The sequence below is a fragment of the Lissotriton vulgaris genome, chromosome 5 (assembly GCF_964263255.1).
Source record: "Lissotriton vulgaris chromosome 5, aLisVul1.2, whole genome shotgun sequence".
NCBI classification, from domain to species: Eukaryota; Metazoa; Chordata; class Amphibia; order Caudata; family Salamandridae; genus Lissotriton; species Lissotriton vulgaris.
Genome location: NC_141693.1, coordinates 847,803,812 through 847,829,516, shown reverse-complemented (window position 1 = coordinate 847,829,516; position 25,705 = coordinate 847,803,812). Strand labels below are relative to the sequence as shown.

At 45.5% G+C, this 25,705-nt stretch overlaps 1 protein-coding gene across 1 annotated transcript in view; it reads right to left on the bottom strand.

The window, feature by feature from the left end:
- Window positions 1-25,705, bottom strand: part of MYPN (myopalladin) — a 2,267,856-nt gene that overhangs the window by 1,128,872 nt on the left and 1,113,279 nt on the right. The window contains exon 11 of the mRNA XM_086922400.1: window positions 6,965-7,471. Coding sequence (XP_086778526.1) covers window positions 6,965-7,471 — 507 coding nt within the window. The remainder of the gene's footprint in view (window positions 1-6,964; window positions 7,472-25,705) is intronic.

Genomic DNA, 25,705 nt, shown 5'->3' with positions numbered 1-25,705 from the left:
ACTGTGTGAGTGTGTGTTTCTTGCACCGCTTAGGGATGCTGCTGTAAATATGTGTAAACTTAGCAAAAGGGGAATGGCAATAAGGGATACTAGAGAGACGCACCACCCAGCTATACAAATTTGTTATCTACAGAAGCACAATTAGTGTTGCCCACCTCTTTAGTCTACTGCCATAAGACCCAACAAATATTAAACAATATTTTTAGATACAGAGGCAATATCACAATTAATTAAAGCACAAATGCACAATATAGTAATCAAATACAGATTCTTTCTTCATTTCTCAATGACAAATCTTTTTAATCTTGTCTTGTCGTCACATAAAATGCCAGAAGATGTTTCTAAACCAGCAAAAACAGCCAACACATTTCGCCCTACACGGGGCTTCCTCAGGGCAAGCTTCACAACGTTCAAGTTCAAACGACAGAGTGCTTCTGATCCCCGTTAATACTCAATAGTTTAAGACCTAGCCCACATGGCTAGGAAAACAGTCGCCGTGGACTAGTCTCTATGTGCAGTTCTGGTATTGCAGATCTCCTGTATTGTATTCTTCAAAATGTGACACAAACGTTTCCGATTAACCGTAATTACTCCAAAAATCCTCTGTAGGGAAGGGGTCAATACGATAGTTGACTGCAAAAGGCATATGTAGATGGCTCCACCGAGTTAGCGTTCCTTCTCAGAGATCCATTTGTGAAAGGATTGTTTGTCAACAATTATTACCAAGCAACCCAAGGGGAGGGAGGCAGCAGTAACACAACTGTGGTGTAAAGAGAGGTGGGAGGAAGAATGCTATATTTAAATATAAGAAGCTAGGGCACTGAAGATGAACACAGACACACAGTAACAGAGCAGGACAAGCATTGGAAATGCAATAGGGCTCGCATTAGGAAAGTTTGAGCTATTGGTCTTATAAATGATTTTTTTTTATTCATGTGTTTTTTTTTAAATAGCTAAATTAATAGCTTTGTCATTTACAATGTCAATAGTTATAACTTTCGCAAATGTGACACCTATAGCATTTGTAATGCAACATGTTTTGTATTTACGTGACTTAGATGTATTGATATTACAAATAACAATGGCTTTTAATTTTTTTAAATAATTAATACATTAATAATTTATTTAATTTGTAATGGCAATAGCTTAAACTTTTGTAAATAACTTTTGTGAAGATTATGTTCAGTGTTTTTTATTGTGACGAAAATTAAAGAACAGAAGTGAAATATTAACATCTTTTTGTGACATTTGTAATAAAGCTTGAAACATTGAGAGAACATATTTGAACCAGTGATGCTGTGGTTGCGCTGAGTGATGCTGTGGTTGAGCTGAGTGATGCTGTGGTGGAGCTGAGTGATGCTGTGGTGGTGCTGAGTGAGGCTGTGGTTGCGCTGAGTGGTGTGTGCATCGGTGGAGCTTAGTGGGTGCATTGGTGGAGCTGTTTGGTGGGTGCATTGGTGAAGCTTAGTTGGAGCATCAGTGGTGCTGTGTGGTGGGTGCATCGGTGGAGCTGTGTGGTGGGTGCATCGGCGGAGCTGTGTGGTGGATGCATCGGTGGAGCTGTGTGGTGGGTGCATCGGCGGAGCTGTGTGGTGGGTGCATCGGTGGAGCTGTGTGGTGGGTGCTTCGGTGGAGCTGTGTGGTGGGTGCATCTGTGGAGCTGTGTGGTGGGTGCATCTGTGGAGCGGTGTGGTGGGTGCATCTGTGGAGCGGTGTGGTGGGTGCATCTGTGGAGCGGTGTGGTGGGTGCCTCGGAGGAGCTGTGTGCTGAGTGCATCGGTGGAGCTTTGCGGTGGGTGCATCTGTGGAGCAGTGTGGTGGGTGCCTTGGTGGAGCTGTATGGTGGGTGCCTCGATGGAGCTGTGTGGTGGGTGCATCGGTGGAGCTGTGTGGTGGGTGAATAGGTGGAGCTGTGTGGTGGGTGCATCGGTGGAGCTGGGTGGTGGGTGCATCGGTGGAGCTGTGTCGGTGGAGCTGTGTGGTGGCTGCATCGGTGGAGCTGTGTGGTGGGTGCATTGGTGGAGCTGTGTGGTGGGTGCCTCGGTGGAGCTGTGTGGTGGGTGCATTGGTGGAGCTGTGTGGTAGTTGTATCTGTGGAGCTGTGTGGTGGGTGCATCTGTGGAGCTGTGTAGGTGGAGCTGTGTGGTGGGTGCATCGGTGGAGCTGTGTGGTGGGTGCAGTGGTGGAGCTCTGTGGTGGGTGCATCAGTGAAGCTGTGTGGTGGGTGCATCGGTGGAGCTTTGTGGGTGCATTGGTACTGCTTAGTTGGAGCATCGGTGGAGCTGTGTGGTGGGTGCATCGGTGGAGCTCTGTGGTGGGTGCATCAGTGGAGCTGTGTGGTGGGTGCATCAGTGGAGCTGTTTGGTGGGTGCATCGGTGGATCTGTGTCGGTGGAGCTGTGTGGTGGGTGCATCGGTGGAGATGGGTGGTGGGTGCCTCACTGGAGCTGTGTAGGTGGAGCTGTGTGGTGGGTGCATTGGTGGTACTGTGTGGTGGTGCATCTGTGGAGCTTAGTAGGTGAATTGGTGGAGCTGTGTGGTGGGTGCATCGGTGGAGCTGTGTGGTGGGTGCCTCGGTGGAGCTGTGTGGTGGGTGCATCGGTGGAGCTGGGTAGGTGGAGCTGTGTGGTGGGTGCATCGGTGGAGCTGGGTGGTGGGTGCATCGGTGGAGCTGTGTGGTGGGTGCATCAGTGGAGCTTAGTGGGTGCATTGGTGGAGCTGTGTGCTGGGTGAATCGGTGGAGCTTAGTTGGTGCATCAATTAGGGGAGCTGTTTGGTGGGTGCAGAGGTGGAGCTGTGTGGTGGGTGCCTCAGCGGAGCTGTGTGGTGGGTGCCGCCTCGGCAGAGCTGTGTGGTGGGCACCTCGGCGGAGCTGTGTGGTGGGTGCATCGGTGGAGCTGTGTGGTGGGTGCCTTGGTGGAGCTGTATAGTGGGTGCCTCGGTGGAGCTGTGTGGTGAGTGCATCAGTGGAGCTGTGTGGTGGGTGCATTGGTGGAGCTGTGTGGTGGGTGCATCGGTGGAGCTGTGTGGTGGGTGCCTCGGTGGAGCTGTGTGGTGGGTGCATCGGTGGAGCTGTGTGGTGGGTGCATCGGTGGAGTTGTGTAGGTGGAGCTGTGTGGTGGGTGCATCAGTGGAGCTGTGTGGTGGGTGCATTGGTGGAGCTGTGTGGTGGGTGCATTGGTGGAGCTGTGTGGTGGGTGCCTCGGTGGAGCTGTGTGGTGGGTGCATCGGTGGAGCTGTGTGGTGGGTGCATCGGTGGAGCTGTGTAGGTGGACCTGTGTGGTGGGTGCATCGGTGGAGCTCTATCGGTAGAGCTGTGTGGTGGGTGCATCGGTGGAGCTGGGTGGTGGGTGCGTCGGTGGAGCTGTGTCGGTGGAGCTGTGTAGTGGCTGCATCGGTGGAGCTGTTTGGTGGGTGCATAAGTGGAGCTGTGTGGTGGGTGCATCTGTGGAGCTGTGTGGTGGGTGCCTCGGTGGAGCTGTGTGATGGGTGCATCAGTGGGGCTGTGTGGCGGGTGCATCGGTGGAGCTGTGTAGGTGGGTGCATCGGTGGAGCTGTGTGGTGGGTGCATTGGTGGAGCTGTGTAGGTGGAGCTGTGTGGTGGGTGCATTGGTGGAGCTGTGTGGTAGTTGTATCTGTGAAGCTGTGTGGTGGGTGCATCTGTGGAGCTGTGTAGGTGGAGCTGTGTGGTGGGTGCATCGGTGGAGCTGTGTGGTGGGTGCAGTGGTGGAGCTGTGTGGTGGGTGCATCAGTGGAACCGTGTGGTGGGTGCCTCGGAGGTGCTCTGTGGTGGGTGCATCGGTGAAGCTGTGTGGTGGGTGCATCGGTGGAGCTTAGTGTGTGCATTGGTACAGGTTAGTTGGAGCATCGGTGGAGCTGTGTGGTGGGTGCATTGGTGGAGCTCTGTGGTGGGTGCATCAGTGGAGCTGTGTGGTGGGTGCATCAGTGGAGCTGTGTGGTGGGTGCATCGGTGGAGCTGTGTGGTGGGTTTATCTGTGGAGCTGTGTGGTGGGTGAATCTGTGAAGCTGTGTGGTGGGTGCATCGGTGGAGCTGGGTGGTGGGTGCATCGGTGGAGCTGTGTGGTGGGTGCATCGGTGGAGCTGTGTGGTGGGTGCATCGGTGGAGCTGTGTGGTGGGTGCATCGGTGGAGCTGGGTGGTGGGTGCATCGGTGGAGCTGGGTGGTGGGTGCATCGGTGGAACTGTGTGGTGGGTGCATCGGTGGAGCTGTGTCAGTGGAGCTGTGTGGTGGGTGCATCGGTGGAGCTGTGTGGTGGGTGCATTGGTGGAGCTGTGTGGTGGGTGCATCTGTTGAGCTGTGTGGTAGGTGAATCTGTGGAGCTATGTGGTGGGTGCCTCTGTGGAGCTGTGTGGTGGGTGCATCTGTTGAGCTGTGTGGTGGGTGCCTCGGTGGAGCTGTGTGGTGGGTGCATAGGTGGAGCTGTGTGGTGGGTGCATCGGTGGAGCTGTGTGGTAGGTGCCTCAGTGGAGCTGTGCGGTGGGTGCCTCGGTGGAGCTGTGTGGTGGGTGCATCAGTGGAGCTGTGTGGTGGGGGCATCTGTGGAGCTCTGTGGTTGGTGCATCGGTGGAGCTGTGTGGTGGTTGCATCAGTGGAGCTGTGTGGTGGGTGGATCAGTGGAGCTGTGTCAGTGGAGCTGTGTGGTGGTTGCATCAGTGGAGCTGTGTTGTGGGTGCATCGGTGGAGCTGTGTCGGTGGAGCTGTGTGGTGGGTGCATCGGTGGAGCTGGGTGGTGAGTGCCTCGGTGGAGCTGTGTGGTGGGTACCTCGGTGGAGCTGTGTGGTGGGTGCATCGGTGGAGCTGTGTGGTGGGTGCATCATTGGAGCTGTGTGGTGGGGGCATCTTTGGAGCTGTATGGTGGGTGCATCTGTGGAGCTGTGTGCTGGGTGCATCTGTGGAGCTGTGTGGTGGGTGCATCAGTGGAGCTTTGTGGTGTGTGCATCGGTGGAGCTGTGTGGTGGGTGCATCGGTGGAGCTGTATGGTGGGTGCCTCGGTGGAGCTGTGTGGTGGGTGCATCGGTGGAGCTGTGTGGTGGGTGCCTCGGTGGAGCTGTGTGGTGGGTGCATTGGTGGAGCTGTGTGGTGGGTGCATTGGTGGAGCTGTGTCGGTGGAGCTGTGTGGTGGCTGCATCGGTGAAGCTGTGTGGTGGATGCATTGGTGAAGCTGTGTGGTGGATGCATCGGTGGAGCTGTGTGGTGGGCGCCTTGGTGGAGCTGTGTGGTTGGTGCATCGGTGGAGCTGTGTGGTGGGTGCATCGGTGGAGCTGTGTGGTGGGTGCTTCGGTGGATCTATGTGGTGGGTGCATCTGTGGAGCTGTGTGGTGGATGCCTCTGTGGAGCTGTGTGGTGGGTGCATCTGTTGAGCTGTGTGGTGGGTGCCTCGGTGGAGCTGTGTGGTGGGTGCATAAGTGGAACTGTGTGGTGGGTGTATCAGTGGAGCTGTGTGGTGGGTGCATCGGTGGAGCTGTGTAGGTGGAGCAGTGTGGTGGGTGGTACTTTTTATAAATCATTAGTAAAAGAGATCAATGGAATTCAACTAAAACCCATATATAGCAGAAGAGGAGAAAGCTCTAGTAACGGGATTCAGGATGAATGTATTCCTTTGAAGCAAATCGCCAGCATGTGAAAGGTGTAAAATAGCAATCAGCATAAAACGAAAATGCCAGCAAAAGACTTTATAAAATTCTGTGTGGCCCTGATAAAATAATTAGAGCGTTTAATTATATCATGATCAACAACGGTTATTGTTTCAAGAGCAGCGTGCGAGATGGTTAGGCTGCAATATAAACAAGCCCTCAGCATTGCTGTGGTGGGAAGGGGGAGCTGGGAGAGGCAAGAAGGGAAGAATAGGGGCCGGGAGCAGCAGCCTTTGATGTGCCGGCCGGCCTTGCAGTGAATAATTAGGGGAGGAGAAATACCGGCTGGGGGAAGCTTGAGATGCCTGAGGAGGCTGGTGGCTTTGATGTGCATGCGCTCTCGGGCACTGCAACACATCGCCGAGATAGTTAAACTCCGTTTAAGCCACAATATAGCTCGCCAGCTATGCGCTTGAGTGCATTAGCAGGCGAGCCCTAAAAAAAGAGTCCCCTAGAGAACAGATTAATAACCATAGCAGTATAAGACAGTACTAAGCCCCTGCTCTGTGGGAGGAACAGAAGAGAGAAAGGAGGGCCAAAGAGGCAGGACTGACCACTAGCAGGGAAGAATTTTTGGAGGACACTGACATAGACAAATGAAAAGCAATGGCAAAAAGGGGATGGACTTGGTGCACTCAGACTGATTACAACAGATCTTGAAGAGACAGCTGCACCATCTAGCCCGACCTAAAAATACCAGGTTTACAGACCTTTGATAAATCTGATATTGTGTCAAAAACATGGGTGGATGCTTAGGAACGTCCACCTTCCACCCATGAATGCCTTATGGTAATGAAAGACAGCGAAATGTGCTGCCTTGCATTACTTTGGATTTACTAAACCATGCAGAACCACGCAAGGTGGCTTTGTGTGGCTTAGTAAATCCCAGTTAAGGGCTTGCATTGCCTTACGTCGCCTTCTGTGATGCAAGGATAACTTAAACCCTTAGTAAATCTGCCCCCTGCTATTTTGATACTGCTCAGAAAAATAAAGAATTACTTGCGGAATTGGTGCATTCCTTACCAAATTTTGTGTGTATAGGAATTTACCTCACAATTTTCTTCCAATACATTTCAGCAGGTTTCGTTTACCTAAGTTAACGTGGGTAAAGTGTGGAGGGTGCAGTGATTACAACGAAACTCAGAATTTTCATTTATGCTATAGCAGCAGTTGCTTCCCATATAGGAGATCAGTGCAATATTTGTGATTAGGGCCATTTAAATACAAACAAATAATACACTAATCAATTATAATAATATCATTACAATTAATCGCACATGTACATCAGCATGCAATGTGAAAATGACTTACATTGTCGGTGCACTTCGAGGAAGGCCCATATTGTTTGTTAGGGGTGGAGTAGAAGGCAATGATGGAAGAACAGTTCTGAGAAAAGCAGCTGGGTTTTGAATCCTAACGGTAGGAAATTTCAAGGTTTCAACGTTTTTACGATCTGCAAAGGAATTCTGACTGCACAGCTGTTTCGGAGGCGACTGTACCACGGACTCTGCAAAGGCTGATGGAGATGGTGGCTTCCCTGAATGGATTAAACTGGACATTCGAACAGCATAGTTTAGCGGCGAAAATGTGGTTGTTGGTTGAGAGGCATCAAATTCTTTAGGTCTGGTACAAGTGAATGGCTCTGGGTACGTGGCTTTTCTTTGCTGGTTGGCAAGAGCTGCAGGCTGATGTTTAGTTGGTGGGGAAAATGAGTTGAAACTGCTCATATCGACTTGAAATGCTGGTTTAATTGAAGGTTGTAACTGCTGCTGTTCAAGCAAAACTTGATTGTGAAGTAGTTGTAATTGAACGGGTCCGCTGAGCCCAAATTAAGGAAGGAAAAAAGAATATATTAGATGGTGTGTATTATAAACAATCTATGTATTTCATATTCGTGAGATATCAATTAATAATAGCACGCTTTCACAGCTACATAGGCTGAGTAACATTACTATTTATAAAGCCATATGACTTTTTGGGCGTAAACTGCAGATGGTTCAAGTCAGAAGTAGTGATTCCCTCGGTCGCTGCTTTCAAGCTGCCCTATCTGCAGTTCATGGATTAACAAGGAGAAATCCAGAGAAAAATGGAAATGCTTTAGTGTGAAATGTGCTAATGCCTAAAAAGATCCGGACCTTTAGTCTTTATTTTTCAAGATAATCAGATCTGCTTTTGCAAACTCATGTATATCCTCAAACTTCAGAATTGTGGTATGCCAACTACTGTGAGAATCACAGAGGCCCAGATTTACTGAGATTTTTTGCATCAGGGTTGCATCACTTTTTTGGCAAAATCTCGACAAAAAATCCATTTGGGGAAACAAAATAAAACACTACACAGCGCAATGGGCTGCCTTGTGTTACTTTCTATCAGGTATGCGTTACATAGGTGGTGCATGAGTGTTTCTGTGCATCGGCCCATGTATTTTGAAGCAAAACCACATTTGCAAGGACTTCAAAACATGGGTTTGCCCCAAAATGCTACGCCTGAGTATGGCATAAGAAGGAGAAATATTTGCATTTCTCCTCGTAATTTTCTCTTAGCATGAATGCTGAATTCTGAAGCACACATACAAAGGGGAAAAATTGTCAAAGGATAGGTTTTGCGCATTAAGGTATCTTTTCATTCACAAAACTGAACAGACCAAAATATGTGCCAGTGCTCAGAGAGAGCAAAACTGCAACATATCTTTGTGCTGTTTTGTGCCCTCCCTTTCATGCAACACAGCGCAGTAACTTCACTTGCTGCAGAGCAGGTGTTGTGTGAGAGGTTAGTAAATGTGCCTCAGAATGTCTAGCATTTTTGGAACTGTTGCATACCCACGCAATTTTAGAATCATAAGATTTACATTACTTTTATAATCATTGCATGTTATCCCAAATCAGACTTAGTATGCCAGGCAGTTTCAAAATTATGGTAAGTGTGCAGAAAGTTAGTCCCTTCATGCTGGTAGGCTCACTTATTTGAATACCACAAGGTATCCATACATTAAAACTGAAGAATCCATAAAAACCATGCTTGAAACAGGTTAACCCCTTCGCCACGGGCTAATTTCCCCGCGGCGCTGGGGGGGCGGGGGTGCGCGCAGTGCCACGGTGCTCGTGACGAGCTCAGCTCGTCACGCTGCAGGGTGGCGCTGTGCTGATGACCAGCTGAGCTCGTCATAACCACGCCCATTTTTTAGAATGCTCAGCACAGCGGAGGAATTAGCCCTGCAGGTGAGCGCCACGCGTGTCATGACGAGCTCAGCTCGTCATGAGCACACGGCCACCGTGCCTCATGACGAGCTGAGCTCGTCATGCGCACGCAAGGAGTTAAATATCCAGCTTTAAGAAGGTGTGGGCTAGAAAGCCGCTTTCCATTCATAGCAGATCTGCCATCTTTAAGATGGTGGCGCTCCCACGCCTGATATTCTAATTGCAAACTCATCCGGTGTTGGTCCCACCAGGCTCGTTTTGGCGCCTTAACACGGCGTTGAGTGGCTTCCTGTGGGAGGGGGGTGCCGTGCGTGTTGCCTTGCGCACTTGCTTTCGGTCAACGTACACTGGGGGATTGGCGACGTCAGATGTCTTGTCATATTACCAGGCGTCCCACCTCTTGGTTTTGAACGAGTAGTGGTATGCAGATAGGAGAGATCCCGCATATGCAGTGGAACAGGCCTTGATGGGCACTGCATCCCTACACACTCTGTTATACTCTGCATCCCTCAGGAGGTCTCTGCCGTCTACTACACAGGTGGTTTTTCGGGTATGGCGACAGGCCCTGCGTAGGATGGGATGGTGGAATGTCCTAACTCTCGAAACCCCATTGTGGCGAAATGGCAGGCTGCCTCAGCTGGCTGCCCTGGTGGGCTTCCAGGGCTGGGATGTGATTGGCATCTCTACCCTAGGAGACGTTATGTCGGGGTGTGAACTTAAATCCTTTGATACTCTACGGGAGGAATTTGAAATGCCACGTACCCAATTTTATAAATATCTCCAATTCCGACATGCTCTCACACCATACCTTGAGGGGGTGGAGGACCTGCCGGTGTTCAGCCCCCTTGAGGCTAAGGTCTTCATGGGGGAACTGCCCGATATGAAACTGTCCCGCATCTACCAAACCTTGGTACGGCACTGCTCCACAGACCTGCTACCATTTAGGACCACGTGGGAGCGGGATGTTGGGGAACCTGACAAAGTGGACTGGGTGGAGGTGCTAGAGGGACCTAGGGGATCAGCCATTTCCACGCGCCTGCGACTAATCCAATTTAGATACCTTCATCGTACATACTACACCAGACAGCGCCTTTGGAGGGCAGGCTTGATAGCATCCCCAGATTGCCTTAGGTGTGGGTCGGAGGAGGGCACACTGATGCACACAGTGTGGGACTGTAGGGTATTAGGGGAGTTCTGGGATGGGGTGTTCCGGTGTCTAAATGCGGTCCTGGCCTGGGTGCTTCAGAAGGATCCTCAGTTGGTCCTCCTTCACTTCCTGGCTGGGGTAGGGGGCAATAGGTATAAGCGCCATTTACTATTGCTGGTGCTAACACTAGCTAAGAGAGACATTGCACGATCTTGGAAGGCACCCCGGGCCCCATCACTCATAGCCTGGAAAAACGGGATGGACTTTTGTATGGGCCTGGAGCAGCCCATTTACGTAGCCAGGGGATGCCCTCAAAAGCACTACAGGATATGGAAGAGGTGGGCAGACTATCGGGGTCTGGACTTGGAGCCGCCACCAGAAGATACTGCTCCCCAGTCCCCTTGACAGCCCAATAGCCAAGACTGTGATAAAGACACTCGGGTGCACTTGGCAGGTGCCATACTTAACACACTTAATACAGGCGGAGCAGGCAGCGGCGCGCGGGCGGGGGAGGGGGGTAGTGGGTGGTTAGGGGGGTGGGGTTTGAACCTTCGTTTCACAAGTTTCCTTCACTTGTATGTTTGCCCATTACAAAATTGCATATGATTGGTGATTAATAACTTGATTCTAGTGATTCTCTGGATGTCAGAGCATTACTTGATATGTGTTTACTATGCAATCAATAAAATCTGTTTTAAAAAAAAATATATCCAGCTTTAAATAGTTTCATCTGTGCAGTCCATTATCAATCATGCACATTCATCAAAGTAAATCTTCCAAAGATCCATAACTTGTCAGTGAACCCAATGCATTTTGGGTCATGCACTGACCCTTCTTCAGGGATCATTCACAGCGTTTCTAGGAAAAAATGGAAAAAGGAGGCCATTCAACATAAAACCCAGATATTCCAATGTGTAATAGTGCAATACGTTGCATGTGCTCAAAGTAAAAAGTGAAAAAAACGTGCCCAAACTACTGTGTTAAACATGACAATGTCATTTACTACCTCTGAAAACAAGCTACTACCTCTGACAACAAGTTTACTACCTCTGAAAACAAGTTTTTTAGAGAGCTATCATCCCTCCCGTTGGGTACCCCTATCAAACCACTATTGAGTGATTTGGGTCGCCGCCCTTTCCGGGATTTAGCTAGGCTTCGGCCTCTTTTATATTGGGCCAGGTTATGGCGGACACCCGAGCTCTCCAAATATCTTGATGGTTTGCTAGAGGTCATGAACCTTAATGGTTCCCATAAAGTTAGTCGGATCCATAACATTAAGAAGCTTCTGAGTGACGTTGGCTTGTCAATTGGAAGGGAGCGAGGAGCTTCCGTACCCAAGCTTGAACTTAAGCAAGTCTACTGGAACTGGGTGGATGAGCAAGATCTAAGGGACCCCAACCAGGGTAGGCTGACTGAGGAGTTTAAACAGCATAAAATTGAGCCTCGTTGGGAGCCCTACCTGGACTTTATTGCAAAACCAAGGGATAGATCCTTGTTCATCCAGTTCAGGTTGGGAAACTTACCTTTGCATGATTACACCTGTAAATGGAAGCCCCCGTACCAAACCTCATCTGAGTGCCCTACCTGTAATGGTGTTATCGAAACTATTGCCCATGTCTTTTTTGTGTGTCCGGCATATGTAAAGCCTAGGCAGAGATGGCTAAAACCCACATGTCTATTGCTCGGCACCAGGAGTCATTCCGTAGCCAGCACACGCCTAGTCTGTGGGGTTGCTAAATTCCTGAGTTGGGCCTGGGTAATAAGAGCAAAATCTTTGTGATGTATCACTTTTTAACTAAACATTCTTAATTTTTACTTTTACAAAGCTTTCACTGTTTAATATGCCTCTTAATCTATTTATTGTAGTATGGACGTTTTTTTTACTGTTATTAACTCTGTAAATTGTAGTGACCAATGAATTATGGTTTCTTGTTTTTATCTTGTGTATGCGCTTTTATGATAACACATGTTTATCGAAATAAAGCTTTGAACCAATGTCATTTATGTGAGAAAATAGTGCTGAATAGTGTCGGTTATGCAATCAAACAAAGAGTTGTGATCGAAAATCAAATCATGTCAGCAGAGAAAAGTTCACAAACAAGAATAAAGTCAAGCCATAATGCATACGCTAACAAAAAAAGAAGAGAGAAAAAACGTGCTGAGGGTAAATGCCGAGTACATGTTCGGAGTTAGTTATGACTTGTGGTTACAAAATCTTATGGTGTGATTAACAAAGCTGCCAATAGGGGAAGACGCTAATCTTCATAGCGGTGTGGGTTAATGTTGTAGAGTTCCATGCTCGAATTCAATCGTTTAAATGCTCTAAGCAAAGAGCAAGGCTGTTTATCATACTCGCATGGTGGGTTTACCTGGATTCCTGCTGGTTCCTGCAAAGTGCAGCTTGAAAGTAAGTCTGTGCCGTAATTGCGTGTACGCGTTCTAACATGATGCGCCTTAAAGGCGCAAAGCATATTAAGATTTAAAAAAGACCTTAAGAGGTGTCTTAAAGGCACAGGGCCAATTGCTGTTGGAAGACAGTCGTGAGTGATAAAGTTTAAAAGATAAAAAAGTGAAAAAAAGTTAATATATACCCCAAAATAAAAGCTGAATAAAAACAAATGGCACATGGTACAGTGTATTTAACCCTTGTGGAATCCACAGACAATATATTACGTATATACTAAACAAAACAATGGTTGGTTTCAGAACGAAATCTCAAGTGGTGAAAAGTGAAATCGCGAATATCTGAGTGGTACAATGTAAACTAGGGCTGAAAGGTGAGTACTCGGAACCACTCATCAATTAGGTTGAAAACACAGGCTAGTGTGATTACAACATTACAGAAAATAATTATATTCAATTCTGTCTTACATCCCTTGAGGCTGTAGGGCGTGCAGGTTTTTAGTCCAAAAATATTTGGATCTCGCCAAGGCTTTAGTTGGATCAATGTTGTTTCTGGGTTTCAATGCTTCTAGTATAGTAAACCGTAGTTGTGCTATGTTATGCCTGGCCTAAAGCCAGTGTTCTGCTACAGTTGATTTCACATTATGGTTACGGATGTTACTCTTGTGTTCTTCTACACGAGTTTTAACTTTCCTCTCAGTCTTCCCAACATAAAGTTTTCCGCAAGGGCATTTCAACACGTAGACGACATCGTGTGGGATGAATAAACTGATTACCAAACATAAAGTTATGATAATGCACGCAGTTCATGCATTTTTGCATGCCTTTATAGTTCTTTGTGTTGTCTCATACTTTTATTCAAAAGTTCTTTCAAGTTATGGGAAGGCTGCATTGTGAAAGTAGGTTGTGGAGGAAAGTTGTTTTTTTAGATCGGGCTTAGTCTGGATGATAGTCCAATGTTTCATGATGATTGACTTAATCAAGTTCAATTGCAAAGAAAATTTCAATACACAGGCTATGGTGTTGGACCGTTTTGGGACTGCACGTTATAACATCGAGGCTCTGTCTAAAGCACCAACTCTCTTTGTGGCCTTATCAATCACTTCTTCAGGATATCCTCGCTTTTTTAATTTCTCACCAAATATTTTTATGATGGCGTCAGTTTCCTCTGGATTGGAAGTGATCCATTTCAATCTGATGAATTGGGAGTATGGTAAGTGGTGTTTAAGAGATTTTTTATGAAAACTCAGAAAATGCAAGGAGGTATTCCTGTCAGTCTTTTTGGTGTATACCCTTGTTTTGATGGTGACTGTCTCAATCTGAATCACTACATCCAGGAAAGTGATACTCTTTTTCTCAATATGGTAGGTAATTTTGACACAATCATGAATGAAGTTTAATTGAATGATGCTGGTTTCTAAAAGTTTTACATCGCCTTTCCAAATGACAAAAATTTCATCTATATAGGGCATAAACAGGACTAGGTGTTCAATCTATAATTCATTCTGGAGAATGTGATCAAATTTAAATTTGGCCATAAAAATATTGGCGTAGGATGGTGCCTCGGCAAATCCCAAGGAGGTCCCATTGTTTTGAGCATAAAATGTGCCATTCCATTAGAAATGTCTATGTACCAATGCAAAGTGCAAAAGCTTTAACAGTAAGACCTTTTCAGCTCTCAGCTCTCATCGTGTCGTGTTTTTTAGTAGCCACCGGGGCAAGGCACAAGCCCAGCATGCAAGCACTTGTGATGACTTTGGAAAAATAGTCGATGAACAGTGTAAAAAGGAAGTGCATCCCGTCATCTTCTGATGTTTTGAATGAATTATTGGCCTCTAGATGGCTTGCACCCAACGGAATAATAAGGACTATTTGAACAGTTTTTGAATTGAGAATCACCAAAGCATTTTTTGTGCAAGTGTCAGTAACCGTGATGGTCCACATATGTTAACAAATCTACATGGGGTTAGTTACAGGAATTGTTTTTTTGTTGTTTTTATTCAGTTAGTGATTACGTTAGAAATAGGAATTAACGAGCACATGCATCATTGTCAATTGCATTCGCAAACGGTGCGAATCGCAATTTTCGTCCGTTTGCGAATGCAATTGACAAAATTGGGATGCATCATGTTTTTCGCAAATTTAAAAATCGCAATCATGTTGCGATTTCTAAAATTGCGATTGCATTTACGAAATCGCAATTTAAGATTTCTTAAATGCAATGCACGAACATTTTAAATTTGGGAATTCGCAAATAGGGAGAGGTAAATTAACATGAAGTTGACCTTCATGGTAATTTGCGAAAACTTTCCAAAATGCACAAAAGTGCATTTTTGAAAGTTTCATTTTACACACACACATGCCCTTGGGGCATGTGTGTGTGAAAAAAAATTCACTTAAAGTTATATTTCAGGGGTGCAGGGGGGGTCCGGCAGTTCGGTCTGGACTGTTCCCATGAGGCACAGGGTCAAGGCTGATTTGCATATGGCCATGTCTGAACTGGGGTGGTGTGGAGTGCAAAAAAACGATGGATTTAGGCCCAGATCTCTGTACTGGGGTGAATGTATGACATTGTTCTGCATTCTGTCCATCAACTGTTGTTTTTGCATCATGAATGTAAGTGACTTGTTGTTGCACAATGGGTTGCAGAAAACTGTCAAGATATCTCCCGATAGGTTCTGACAATGATCCACATGCCGATACTATCGGAGGAAATTGAGGTTTTTCATTGTTCTTGTGGATTTATGGGAGCATATAGAGCCTTGGGCGCCTAGGATAGAGTGTGTACAGATACTTCTTAGTGTTTTCACTGATCCAGCCCATCTCAAGTGCATGGGTAAAAATTTGGTGCAAAACTCTCTGGTATGCCAAAGTCGGATCTTGGTCACGTTTGAAATAAGTGTCACTATCTTGGAGATGATCAAGCACACTCTGTTCATAAAATTCCGAATCGAGTACTACCAATGCTAAAAAACTGCACGCCCTACAGCCTCAAGGGTTGAACGACAGAATTGAATATAGTTGTTTTCTGTAATGTTGTAGTCACACTAGCTCGTGTTTTCAACCTAATTGGTTCCGAGTACTCACCTTTGTAAATTGAAATTGTAAATTGATACTTGTATAGCGCACTACTCACCCGCAAGGGTCTCAAGGTGCTTGTATGAATACCGCTGTAGAACCCATCCTGGCTTTCCCTGTGAGGCGTCCACTCCTGGGCACCCCCAAGGTGGAGGCCAGGCATCCTTAGCGTTGTGGGGGCCGTTGTGGAGATTAAGCAAGCTATTGCCCAGAGTTGCAGAGTGGGACTCGATGATTGGAATAGGCACCGAGGAAGAATGATCAGGTCCGTGGAATTTTGAGCCCAAGACCCGCCGAGGCGGGGAATTGAACCATGGTCCCGGGCTAGACCTCTGCATCAGTGTCTGCCGCTCTAACCATTGAGCCACACTTCTCCACTGTCCAAGTTTACATTGTACAACTCAGATTTTTTTCAAACATATTTTATTGATTTCGCATATCAAAGAGTAAACCTGAAGACATTATATTGTAAGCATACATGTCATCACATAAACGTCCACAAAAGTAGCAATATAGTCTGATAGCAAAGTAGTGCTCATATACATAACCGAGCAACAGTTAACATCAAGCAAGTGTAAATAACTCTGTATAGATTCTTTGCAGGTGGTACTCTATACAATCCAACCTGTGTGGGCTACTTAATATTATACAAGTGAATAATAGGACAATCCCTGTTGATTGCATCTCTTTAAAAAAAACAACAACTAAGTACCTCTATGTCAGCCCCCACCCCCTTACAGACTCAGCCAAAGTACCACACCCTCAGTACGTCCACAGTAATACTGCATGTCCATATATTTCCATAGCTTCCCACATTAACAGCAAATTAGTTTGTATAATAAAGACATATTACAGCCCATTCAGTTTCCAGCAGCTCGTTGAAAGGCTTGAGGGAGTAAATATGTATTCTGTTAGTACATTTGCATATCAACAGCAACAAATTCTTGTAACATCATAGTCCAGTCCACAGAAATTGTTTTTTTACGATATCCCCTGTGTTCTTCTCTCTGTAGCTCAGCACCCTCCGCCCTGCCCCATCTAACAATTTCAACGTGCCATTCGTGTAATGATGGTGTTTTAGTGGTCTTCCACTGCATGGTAATGTTTTGTTTAGCTAATAAAAGGGCAAGATTAGTGAATCTATTAACTGGGTTTCCCTTCTTCCCTTTTGTACCCAACCCTAGTAGGCAGTACGCCATCAAGCCATTGGTCCTCCCCGGGGCGATATCCTTCAGTATCTTACTTACAGATGCTCAGTAGTGCCGCCATAGTTTCAAGCAATTTCACAGCATATGTATTAGACACGCATCCAGGGAATGACAATGTGGGCAACTATCTGCTACGTCTGGAAACATGGAACTCAGTCTGCGTGGAGTCAGATAAGCCCTGTATAGGAGCATAAGCTGTATAAATTTAAATGTAGGATTTCTAGATACCCTTTTCAGGTATCCCAAAATGGCTTCCCACTCTTTATCGGTAAGCGCGCGCCCCATATCCCTGTCCCACCTGCTGTGGAGAGGTTGGAGCGGCATCGCAGCTATCATACGATTCCCTCTATAAAGCCATTTCGTCAAATGACTCCCATTCGCCATTAAATATTGCATGGTAAGCAATGCGTGCATTTCTGGTTCTAGCCCCTCTGGGGCCCAAGTTGTGCGTATGTATTGAGAAATACTAGCATATAAAAGGAACAATGTCGTTGGCACTCCATGTTCTCGAACAAAGACATCATGGGGCATTAGGGTAACATCCAAAAAGAACATGCCAATTGTGTTTACTTCTGTGTCTTCCCAAGTCAGCAGTCGTCGACTAGTAACAGTACCCAACTGAGAGGGAATTCCCAAAAGAGGGGTTGTAGGAGCATATGTGGCCATCTTTTTTGTGTATGTCAAAGCACTTCTCCAGTACAACAACGCAATTCGCAATAAGTGGGGTGCTGTTGAGGGGAACTTGCTATTGGGCAATAAGAGTATGTAGGTCTCCTCTATCCCATGTCTGGCTAGTCATATCTATCTCCTGAAGATTACGGCATGCTACCCAATACGCCAGCCAGAGCAGCTGGCTTGCATAACAATACGCCTTCAGATCCAGGGCCCCCATTCCCCATTGTTGTGTGCCCAATTGCATTTTTGTGATTCCAATACGCCTACGGCCCGTTCCCCAGATCAATTCAATTAGTGAGGTGGTCAACAATTTAAACATCTGTGCTGGGACCATTATGAGCAAGTTAGTGAAATAATGTAACCACCTAGGAAGCATCACCATTTTGGCAATAGCCACCCTACCCGCCACCGAAATGGGCAGGGAAATCCAGAATTTTTTGGGGGGTTTAAGAGCTTTTATAGTATGGTTTAAGTTATCATCTAGATCTATTGTGTCACTATATATCTGGATTCCTAGATATCTGACGGTATCAGGTGCTATTTGAAACTTCTACTTCCCAAAACATAGAGAACCACTACGTGTGTTGTCAGTGAAAAATAGTCATAGGACTTGTTTTCATTGATCGAGAAACCGGATAGTCTCTGGAACGTATCAAAGGTAAAGGGTATGGGTTCGGAATCCTCATCCAAGCTTTTAAAATATAATATTAGGTCATCCGCATATGCAGAGACAATATGTGTACTGGGTCCCATCACAATTCCCTTGTGTCCCGTCATGTTTCGGAGTTTATGCAAGAGAGGCTCCAATGCTAAAATAAATAATAATGGTGAAAGTGGACAGCCCTGTCTGGTACCCTGAGCAACACTGTACTGCTGTGAGATGAGCTGTCCCGTACGCGCTCGCGCTCTGGGGTTCAAATACAGCAGTTGTACCCACTTTGTATATGCTGCTGGTATGCCAAACCTGGAAAGAGTATAAAACATATAATGCCAGTGTAGGGAGTCAAAAGCTTGTCGTAGATCAAGCAAAATGCATCCCCTTGCCTTGTCTGTTGCCGGTGTACATGTCATGAATTGGTCCAACCACCTAATATTAAGTGCCATGCTTCTGCCCGGCACAAATCCGCATTGATCAGTGTGTATCAACTGCGGTATATACTGGCAATTTACTCAGTATTTTATAGTCCGTGTTGAGTAGCCAAAGTGGCCTTTATCCCCCCATGTCTACACCATCACGGCCTGGCTTCAGGAGCGAGACCACAGTCGCCTGCATTGTTGCAGTGTTTATTTCTAGTTGGGTACTAACTGTGTCACCCTCCATATTCCGAATCTCTAGGATAGGGGATACCGCTGGGGCATCGTTTAATAATTTTAGCAACAAGGGGGCCAGCTCTATCCGCATGTTGTTTCTGGGTGTAAAGATGAAAGTCTAGTACACACAGGTCTTCTAAAATTTTGGCGTATTTTATATGTGCTTCTTGTAATTGTGCCCGTTGTGTACTGTTCTGTGCAGTTTCATGTTCTAATCTACCCAATCGATTTTCAACCTCTGTAAGTTGTTCAATGAGAGCGAGCCGTGCTCCGGCTTTTGTGCTAATGGCTACCCCCTTATAACAGTCTTAAAGGCATCCCATCCATTTTGACGTGTTCTCGCTGTATCCGCATTGTCAGAAAAATAATTGTCTATAGCTGTGTATAGTGTGCTATGAAAGACTGAGTATTCTAATAACAGGGGATGCATTTTTCAGGTCGGTAGTGGAGTAGGAATCCTACCCCATCGTAAGGTAAGTTCTATGGGATTGTGATCCGATAATGTTTTGCCCAAGTGCATTGACTAGCTTACAAGCCCAAGTAAAGTCAAGGAGCAAAATATTCTGTCAATGCGGGTATGTAACCTATGAGGTGGTGAGTAGAAGGAGTATTCCCTGCTAGTGGGATGTGCCACAATCCTTGCTTCCCCCATCCCCCATCCATCTGCCCATCCTTTGAGTGCTTGTTGTATTGTGTAAAGGGGGGTGCGACCTGTCTAAATCAACATCAAGCACTGCGTTGAAATTGCCACACAGCACCCAAGGATATTCTTCCCATCCCATTAAAACTGTGCTAATGGCTCCCAGAAATTTTTCCTGATCAGTGTTTGCAGTGTATATGCTTCCCATCACAATGTGTTACCCATTTAATAAACCATGTATTAAGACTTACCTGCGATTTAAATCAATCTTTTGCTCCAGTAACTTGAAAGGGGTACTACTTCTAACCCATATCATGGCCCCACGTGCAAAGGCTGAGTTGGATGTGAAAAACAATTGTCCTCTCCATTTCATTTGCAGTTTAATTGCTTCAACATGGCTTAAGTGGGTTTCCTAAGGAACACAATATAAATTTTCCTTCTGTTTAGCTGCACTAGTAATCTATGCCTTTTTATGAACGGAACCCAGTCCTCTTATATTCCATGAGCTGTGTATATACCTGTTAGGGGATGCCATCATATCTCTAGTGGAATGATCAACCCTGAGCATATATGATTTTAGGACTATCTGGTGGCATGCAATCTATAGCTGAGCCTGCAAAACTAACAGAACTCCCCAATAATGGGTTACCCCGGAAAACATCAGAGGACCAAACTATGAAGCAAGTTCAAAAGGAACTCTAAACAGAAAATACCATAGTGCAGTCGCCAAAAGTGGGGGCGGCAACTACCCCATTTTTAACATACATTACCCTGTGTGCAGTGACATTGTTCACATCGCCCCAGCCCCATCATCATATAAGGGCAACTGGAGCTTAAATCTCCATTATGTACAGCTAAGCACACTAAGTAACACTTTATACATTACCAACTTCAGGAGGCCCCATCACAGAACTCTAATGGGCATTCGCAACCTGAGCAGTAACTGATAGAAACAATGTCAGACTGTATCCGATTCAGAATGAACTGTGGCAGCATCCGAAGATTGTGCGGACACCTCTCGGGTCTGGACATCGTGTTCCGCCAGGGTCGCCGCCATCAGAAGGGCATCTCTTTGGTTATTCGAGATCTGTTTCAAGGATGGGTTCCCACTAGTATCATCTGCACTGCGCCGATTCTCATCCAGGTTTGCTGCGTCTTCACGCTGCGACAACGATCATATCTGCTGACGCGGTAGGAGCGAGCTTTGGGACACTGGAGGCATAAAGGTAATTTCCAACCAGTCTGCCACCTCCTTGGGATTGTCAAAAAATATATATATTTGGCCCAAAAATACTTTCAACTGGACCGGAAAAAGCAAAGCATATTTCAGGTTGTCTGCTCTCAAGTTCTTCTTAACATTTTGTAAAGTAGCCCTCGCCTTCTGCACCGCCACTGTGAAATCTGGATATAGCGAGATCGTTTTCTTTTCAAAGCGGATAGAAGCGTTCTCTCTTGCAGCATGCAGGATCGATGCTCAATCCTTATAATTCAGGATGCGTGCTATCAATGGTCTGGGTGGTGCCCCTGGATGGGGAGGTCTGGGCGGCACCCTGTGTGCCCGTTCCACGCTGTAGAGATCTGTAAGGCCCTCTCTTGCTACATGCTCTCGCAGCCATCTTTCCACAAACTGAGTGGGGTTAGACCCCTCTCTCCTCTCCGGTATTCCAAGTATGCGAACATTATTTCGGCGGGATCACCCTTCCGCATCATCCACTCTATCCTGCAAGCCTCGCAGCAAATGGTGTAGTTGTTCCATTTGGGAGGTGTGTATAGTTTGTTGTGGGATCATGTCATCTAAGGCAAGTTTATGCGACTTCACTTTATTTGCCAGTTTTTTGTGATCCGCCTGTAAGAGCTTAAGGCTAGTGGATAGCGTCCCTATTTGTGCTTCAATCGCCACTCGTGAATCCCTGATGTCTTTCAGTATTAAGTCCAATTTGGCAGCGTGCTGTTCATTTCCAATGGGCGGCACTACATCAGCATCAGGACTTTGCAACAGATCACCGCCCGATGTTGAGTGCGTGAGGTTGCTTAGCCCTGGCACGACCCGTGGTATATAGGAGCGGTGATCCCACACGATAACCTGCTCCGATTTCACAAGCAAGGAAGCCCACCCACGCGCCCCTCACTTTAGGGTATGGCTGGGATATATTTCAAATGGTTAAATCCCTTCCTCGAATGTGTCGGTGCTGGCAGAGAACACTCCGGTGTGTTCTAGGCCAGGACTCCAGGGTAGCGTCAGATGTCCAACTTCTACATGCATGGGTATTGCACCATGTCCCAGTATGTATACTTTACTATGTAAATAATGGTACAGCTCATAGGTGGTGTCATAACTTGCACCCACTGTACAGTAGTGCATCTAGTTCGCCTCTGCCACAATGCGATACCCCAGACCACTATATCCCCCGCTGGCTGGCTCCTCACCATGTCGGGCAATGAAAAGAAGTATGGGCATATGTCGCAGCGAAGGCACAGTATTACACTCTTCTGAAATTGTCACCAGAAGAGGTCCATGGTGTATTCCCTCAGTCGTTCCATCGCAACAGGACCCGCTATCGCCAGCCGTGTCTCCTTAAATCCCACCTCCGCTATAATGCCTGCAGTCAGTATCTACTCATTATGCAGTGAAACCATGCCTCCACCTCCTTACTGCAGCCACCATCTGTGGAATTGTCAGGTGCCCCCTATGGAGAATGGCGATCTGATTTCCAGACAAGAGATCAGCTGGACAGCTTCATGTATTTTTCTACTCTTGTCTCCTCGCTAGGATCTCCAGAGTATGACACAGCAAAAATGAGCCCCGTCGTGCGCGCTCTTGGTCCGTCGATGTTGAACAATATCCCAACAGCAGTCCACTCCGTGTGTCTTTTGTGATTACTGCCAACGAGGGAGGGGGTCCATGCACCGCAATGACTGCTTCCCATTGTACCACTCAGATATTCGCAATTTCACTTTCACCACTTGAGATTTCGTTCTGAAATCAACCAATGTTTTGATAAGTAACATACGTAATATATTGTCTGTGGATTCCACAAGGGTTAACTACACTGATTTATAGTGCCATGTCCCATTTGTTTTTAATCAGGTTTTATTTTGGTGTATATGTTAACTTCTTTTTCACTTTTTTATCTTTTGAACTTTATCACTCACGACTGTCTCCCAACAGCAATTGGCCCTGCGCCTTTAAGACGGCTCTGAAAGTGTTTTTGAAACCTTAATATACTTTGCGCCTTTAAGGCGCATCACGTTAGAACGCGTACACACAATTACTGCACAAACTAACTTTCAGGTTGCACTTTGCAGGAACCGGCAGGAATCCAGGTAAACCCACCATGCGAGTATGATAAACCGCCTAGCTCTTTGTTTAGAGCGTTTAAACAATTGAATTCGAGCATACGAGGCTGAAGTTAGCTTCTTATTCGGCCAGCTTCTTTTTCGCAGATTAAGTTAGCTTCTTATTCGGCTAGCATCTTTTTCGCTGATTGAAGTTAGCATCTCATTCAGCCAGCATATTATTCAGCCAGCATTTTATTTGCAGGCAATGTTTTATATAAAATGTAATCATAAATAATTCAATTAACTCCATTTTATGGTACTCTGCATTGCCATACAGTGAATATGTTGTTTTTGAAATACAAAACATAACATTTTTACGTCTATTAGGATTTAGTCTGATACTAGCAACCTTTTCACCAAAACATGGGACAACTTTGCCACCATCACAATTTAAGCAATGGAGCACTCCTTTACAGAACCCGTTTGTAAGTTGTCTGAGCTGATTATAATTTGTGGCACCATTTGGGTTCCCTTTACCTCAAACCATCTCGGGCAGTTATATTCTAATAAGTAATCCTACTTTCTCTATGAGAAATTCACATTCGATCACAATCATTTTATAAACAATCCATCCTCCTACAAGCTCCATAAGGACTTACACTGAGCCAAGCAATGTTACCACCTGTGCCCACTGTGCCACCCTCAACCCAAAGCATTCATATGGAGTTATTGATGAATAATTAACTTACATTTCTCCCATCAAGATCAACTTGGCTCATCAATGTTCATGGTGATCCTAATAAAGGAAGGTCCCCTCTATACTGCTGATATATAAATGTCCTGAGCCGAGCTAAATTTGTCACAAAAGGTGGCACCAAACTGGTTCCCCTTACCTCAACACATTCTTATATAGATGCATGCAAATAAGTAATTGTGGTTGTCTTTTAGGTAACAACAGTTAGTAATGGGAGAGGCACTCCTTTAGTTAAACCAAATCAATACGCAATATTAAACTCAATTAAATTACGCGTGCTGTGGAGGAAGACGCAATGTCCAAATTGCGTCTATGAACTAGAACATGAAAAAGATCAAGCGTGACCGCTTGCCCTCTACGCACTGTTGCGATTCCAACCTTGGATCAAATTAATTCATGAATATGCATATGACCAAATATTTGACATATTTCATGCATAAAGACACTTGAACCCTTTAGATTTCAAAGTTTATATTTTTACTGACATATCAGTTTCATCAAACACATTAAACATTGGATATAAATGAATGCCATGAATTCATTTTTCTCAAAATTATATCTTCGCAGTGATTATTGACATCACATCATCATAGTAATAAATTTACTGACAAGTTTGCCCTGCCCAATTCATTTCGGGCCCCATGGCCCTTCGTCAGGGGCGATACCTGCAATGACACAAAAAATAATAATAGGGCTCTATTACTTAAATGAAACTGGTTCTTCAGTTATGCAGTTCATAGTCTGTCACAATTTTAAGTTCACAAGAATCATAACATTATTTTCTAGAAAAAGCCCATTGAATCAATTTTAACATTACAATAACAGACTTGTACTTCTTTCACACTCACTTGTGTGTATGTAGAAGAAAGTGATTAGAACTGAAAAAGACCGGAATGGACAAGTCACAGATGAAGACTTGATCAGTCGCTCTGGGAAAAAAAGTGACCATAATCAGTGATAAAAAATGAGGGGAGTGCTACAAACGACGCAATACAAAAACCAAGAACTTACTGAAAAAAAGACATGCAACTGCTGTGTAAAACGTTCTGTATGCTTATCTTCTGACTGTTCCTAGGCTAATGGTCCGGAGCACACCGTCATCCCACCCGTGAATTTCACGCATGCGTATACGATGATCCTAGGAACAACAACCAAACACAAACTTAGACTTAATGCACGATTATATACGATTGCACCAATCTTATACGACTAACTTTCACTCTTTTATATGCCAGGAAAATAGTAACGCACACCTCGTTTAAATGGCGAAATGCGGAAAGAGTTAACCTGCTCTCATGTTGCCTGTTCGTGTCAGATGTCCAATGTAACTGAAAACAACAACAGAAACACCAACGTTAACCCAACTCGGTGCTATTCTTGAAATAAACTGCTTGACCACGCTTCTAACGCCCGTACCTTAAACCGCATTTAACGGCCACTCCAATCCTCCAACACTTCCTCCCTCTCAATTCGCGATGCCGGTTGTCCTGTGCACGGATTGAAACGAACGCCTACCTAGATGCGACGGCCTCTTTTTATGACGCAGAGGTATTGGTGAAAAAATAAAAATAAAAAACAGACTAAATACCCAAAACGGGATCGCAAAAAAACGGCAAAAGAACGCCATGTTTGTGTAGTGTGGGATACATGAGTAGGAAATTGAACACATACTACTGAATGCGATGTGAGTACAAGTCTAAAAGCAACAATATATGAATATTCATACCATACGGTGACATTAACTGAAATCCCTTACTTTGTATTACAAAAATACATGAATACACATAACAGTCCTCCAGCGTTTTAGTTTGTGCAATTATCACAGAAAGCAAATAAGGTCTACTCGATCATTGATCCCTTTGGGATCTTGTGTCTGTAATCTTTTTATCCAGAATATCTCTCTTTGTAACAGAGTTTTGGTGAGGCTCTTGCCAGGTGATGGGACAACCACTTCGAGAATCTGAAATTTCATCTGGGCTATTGTGTGTCTGTTTTTGTCCCAGTGAACTGCCAAACTACTGTTGGTATTTTTATTACGAATAGTGCTTTTGTGTTCTGATATGCGTATCTTAATTTTCTCTCCGTTTTGCCCACATATAGCAATCCACAAGGGCATTTGATAGCATATATAACGTTCATAGTATTACAATCTGCATTGATCCTGGTGGGAATGGTTTCTCCCGTATGTGGGTGTTTCACTGTATCCGATACTATGACGTTGTTGCAGTGTACACAGTTTTGACACTTTTTCATACCTTTGTAGTTTCCTGTGATTTTTTTCAAATTGGGTTTCAAAAACTCTTTAATGTTGCGAGACCTTCTGTAAGCAAAAATAGGTTTATTAACAAATAGTTCTTTAA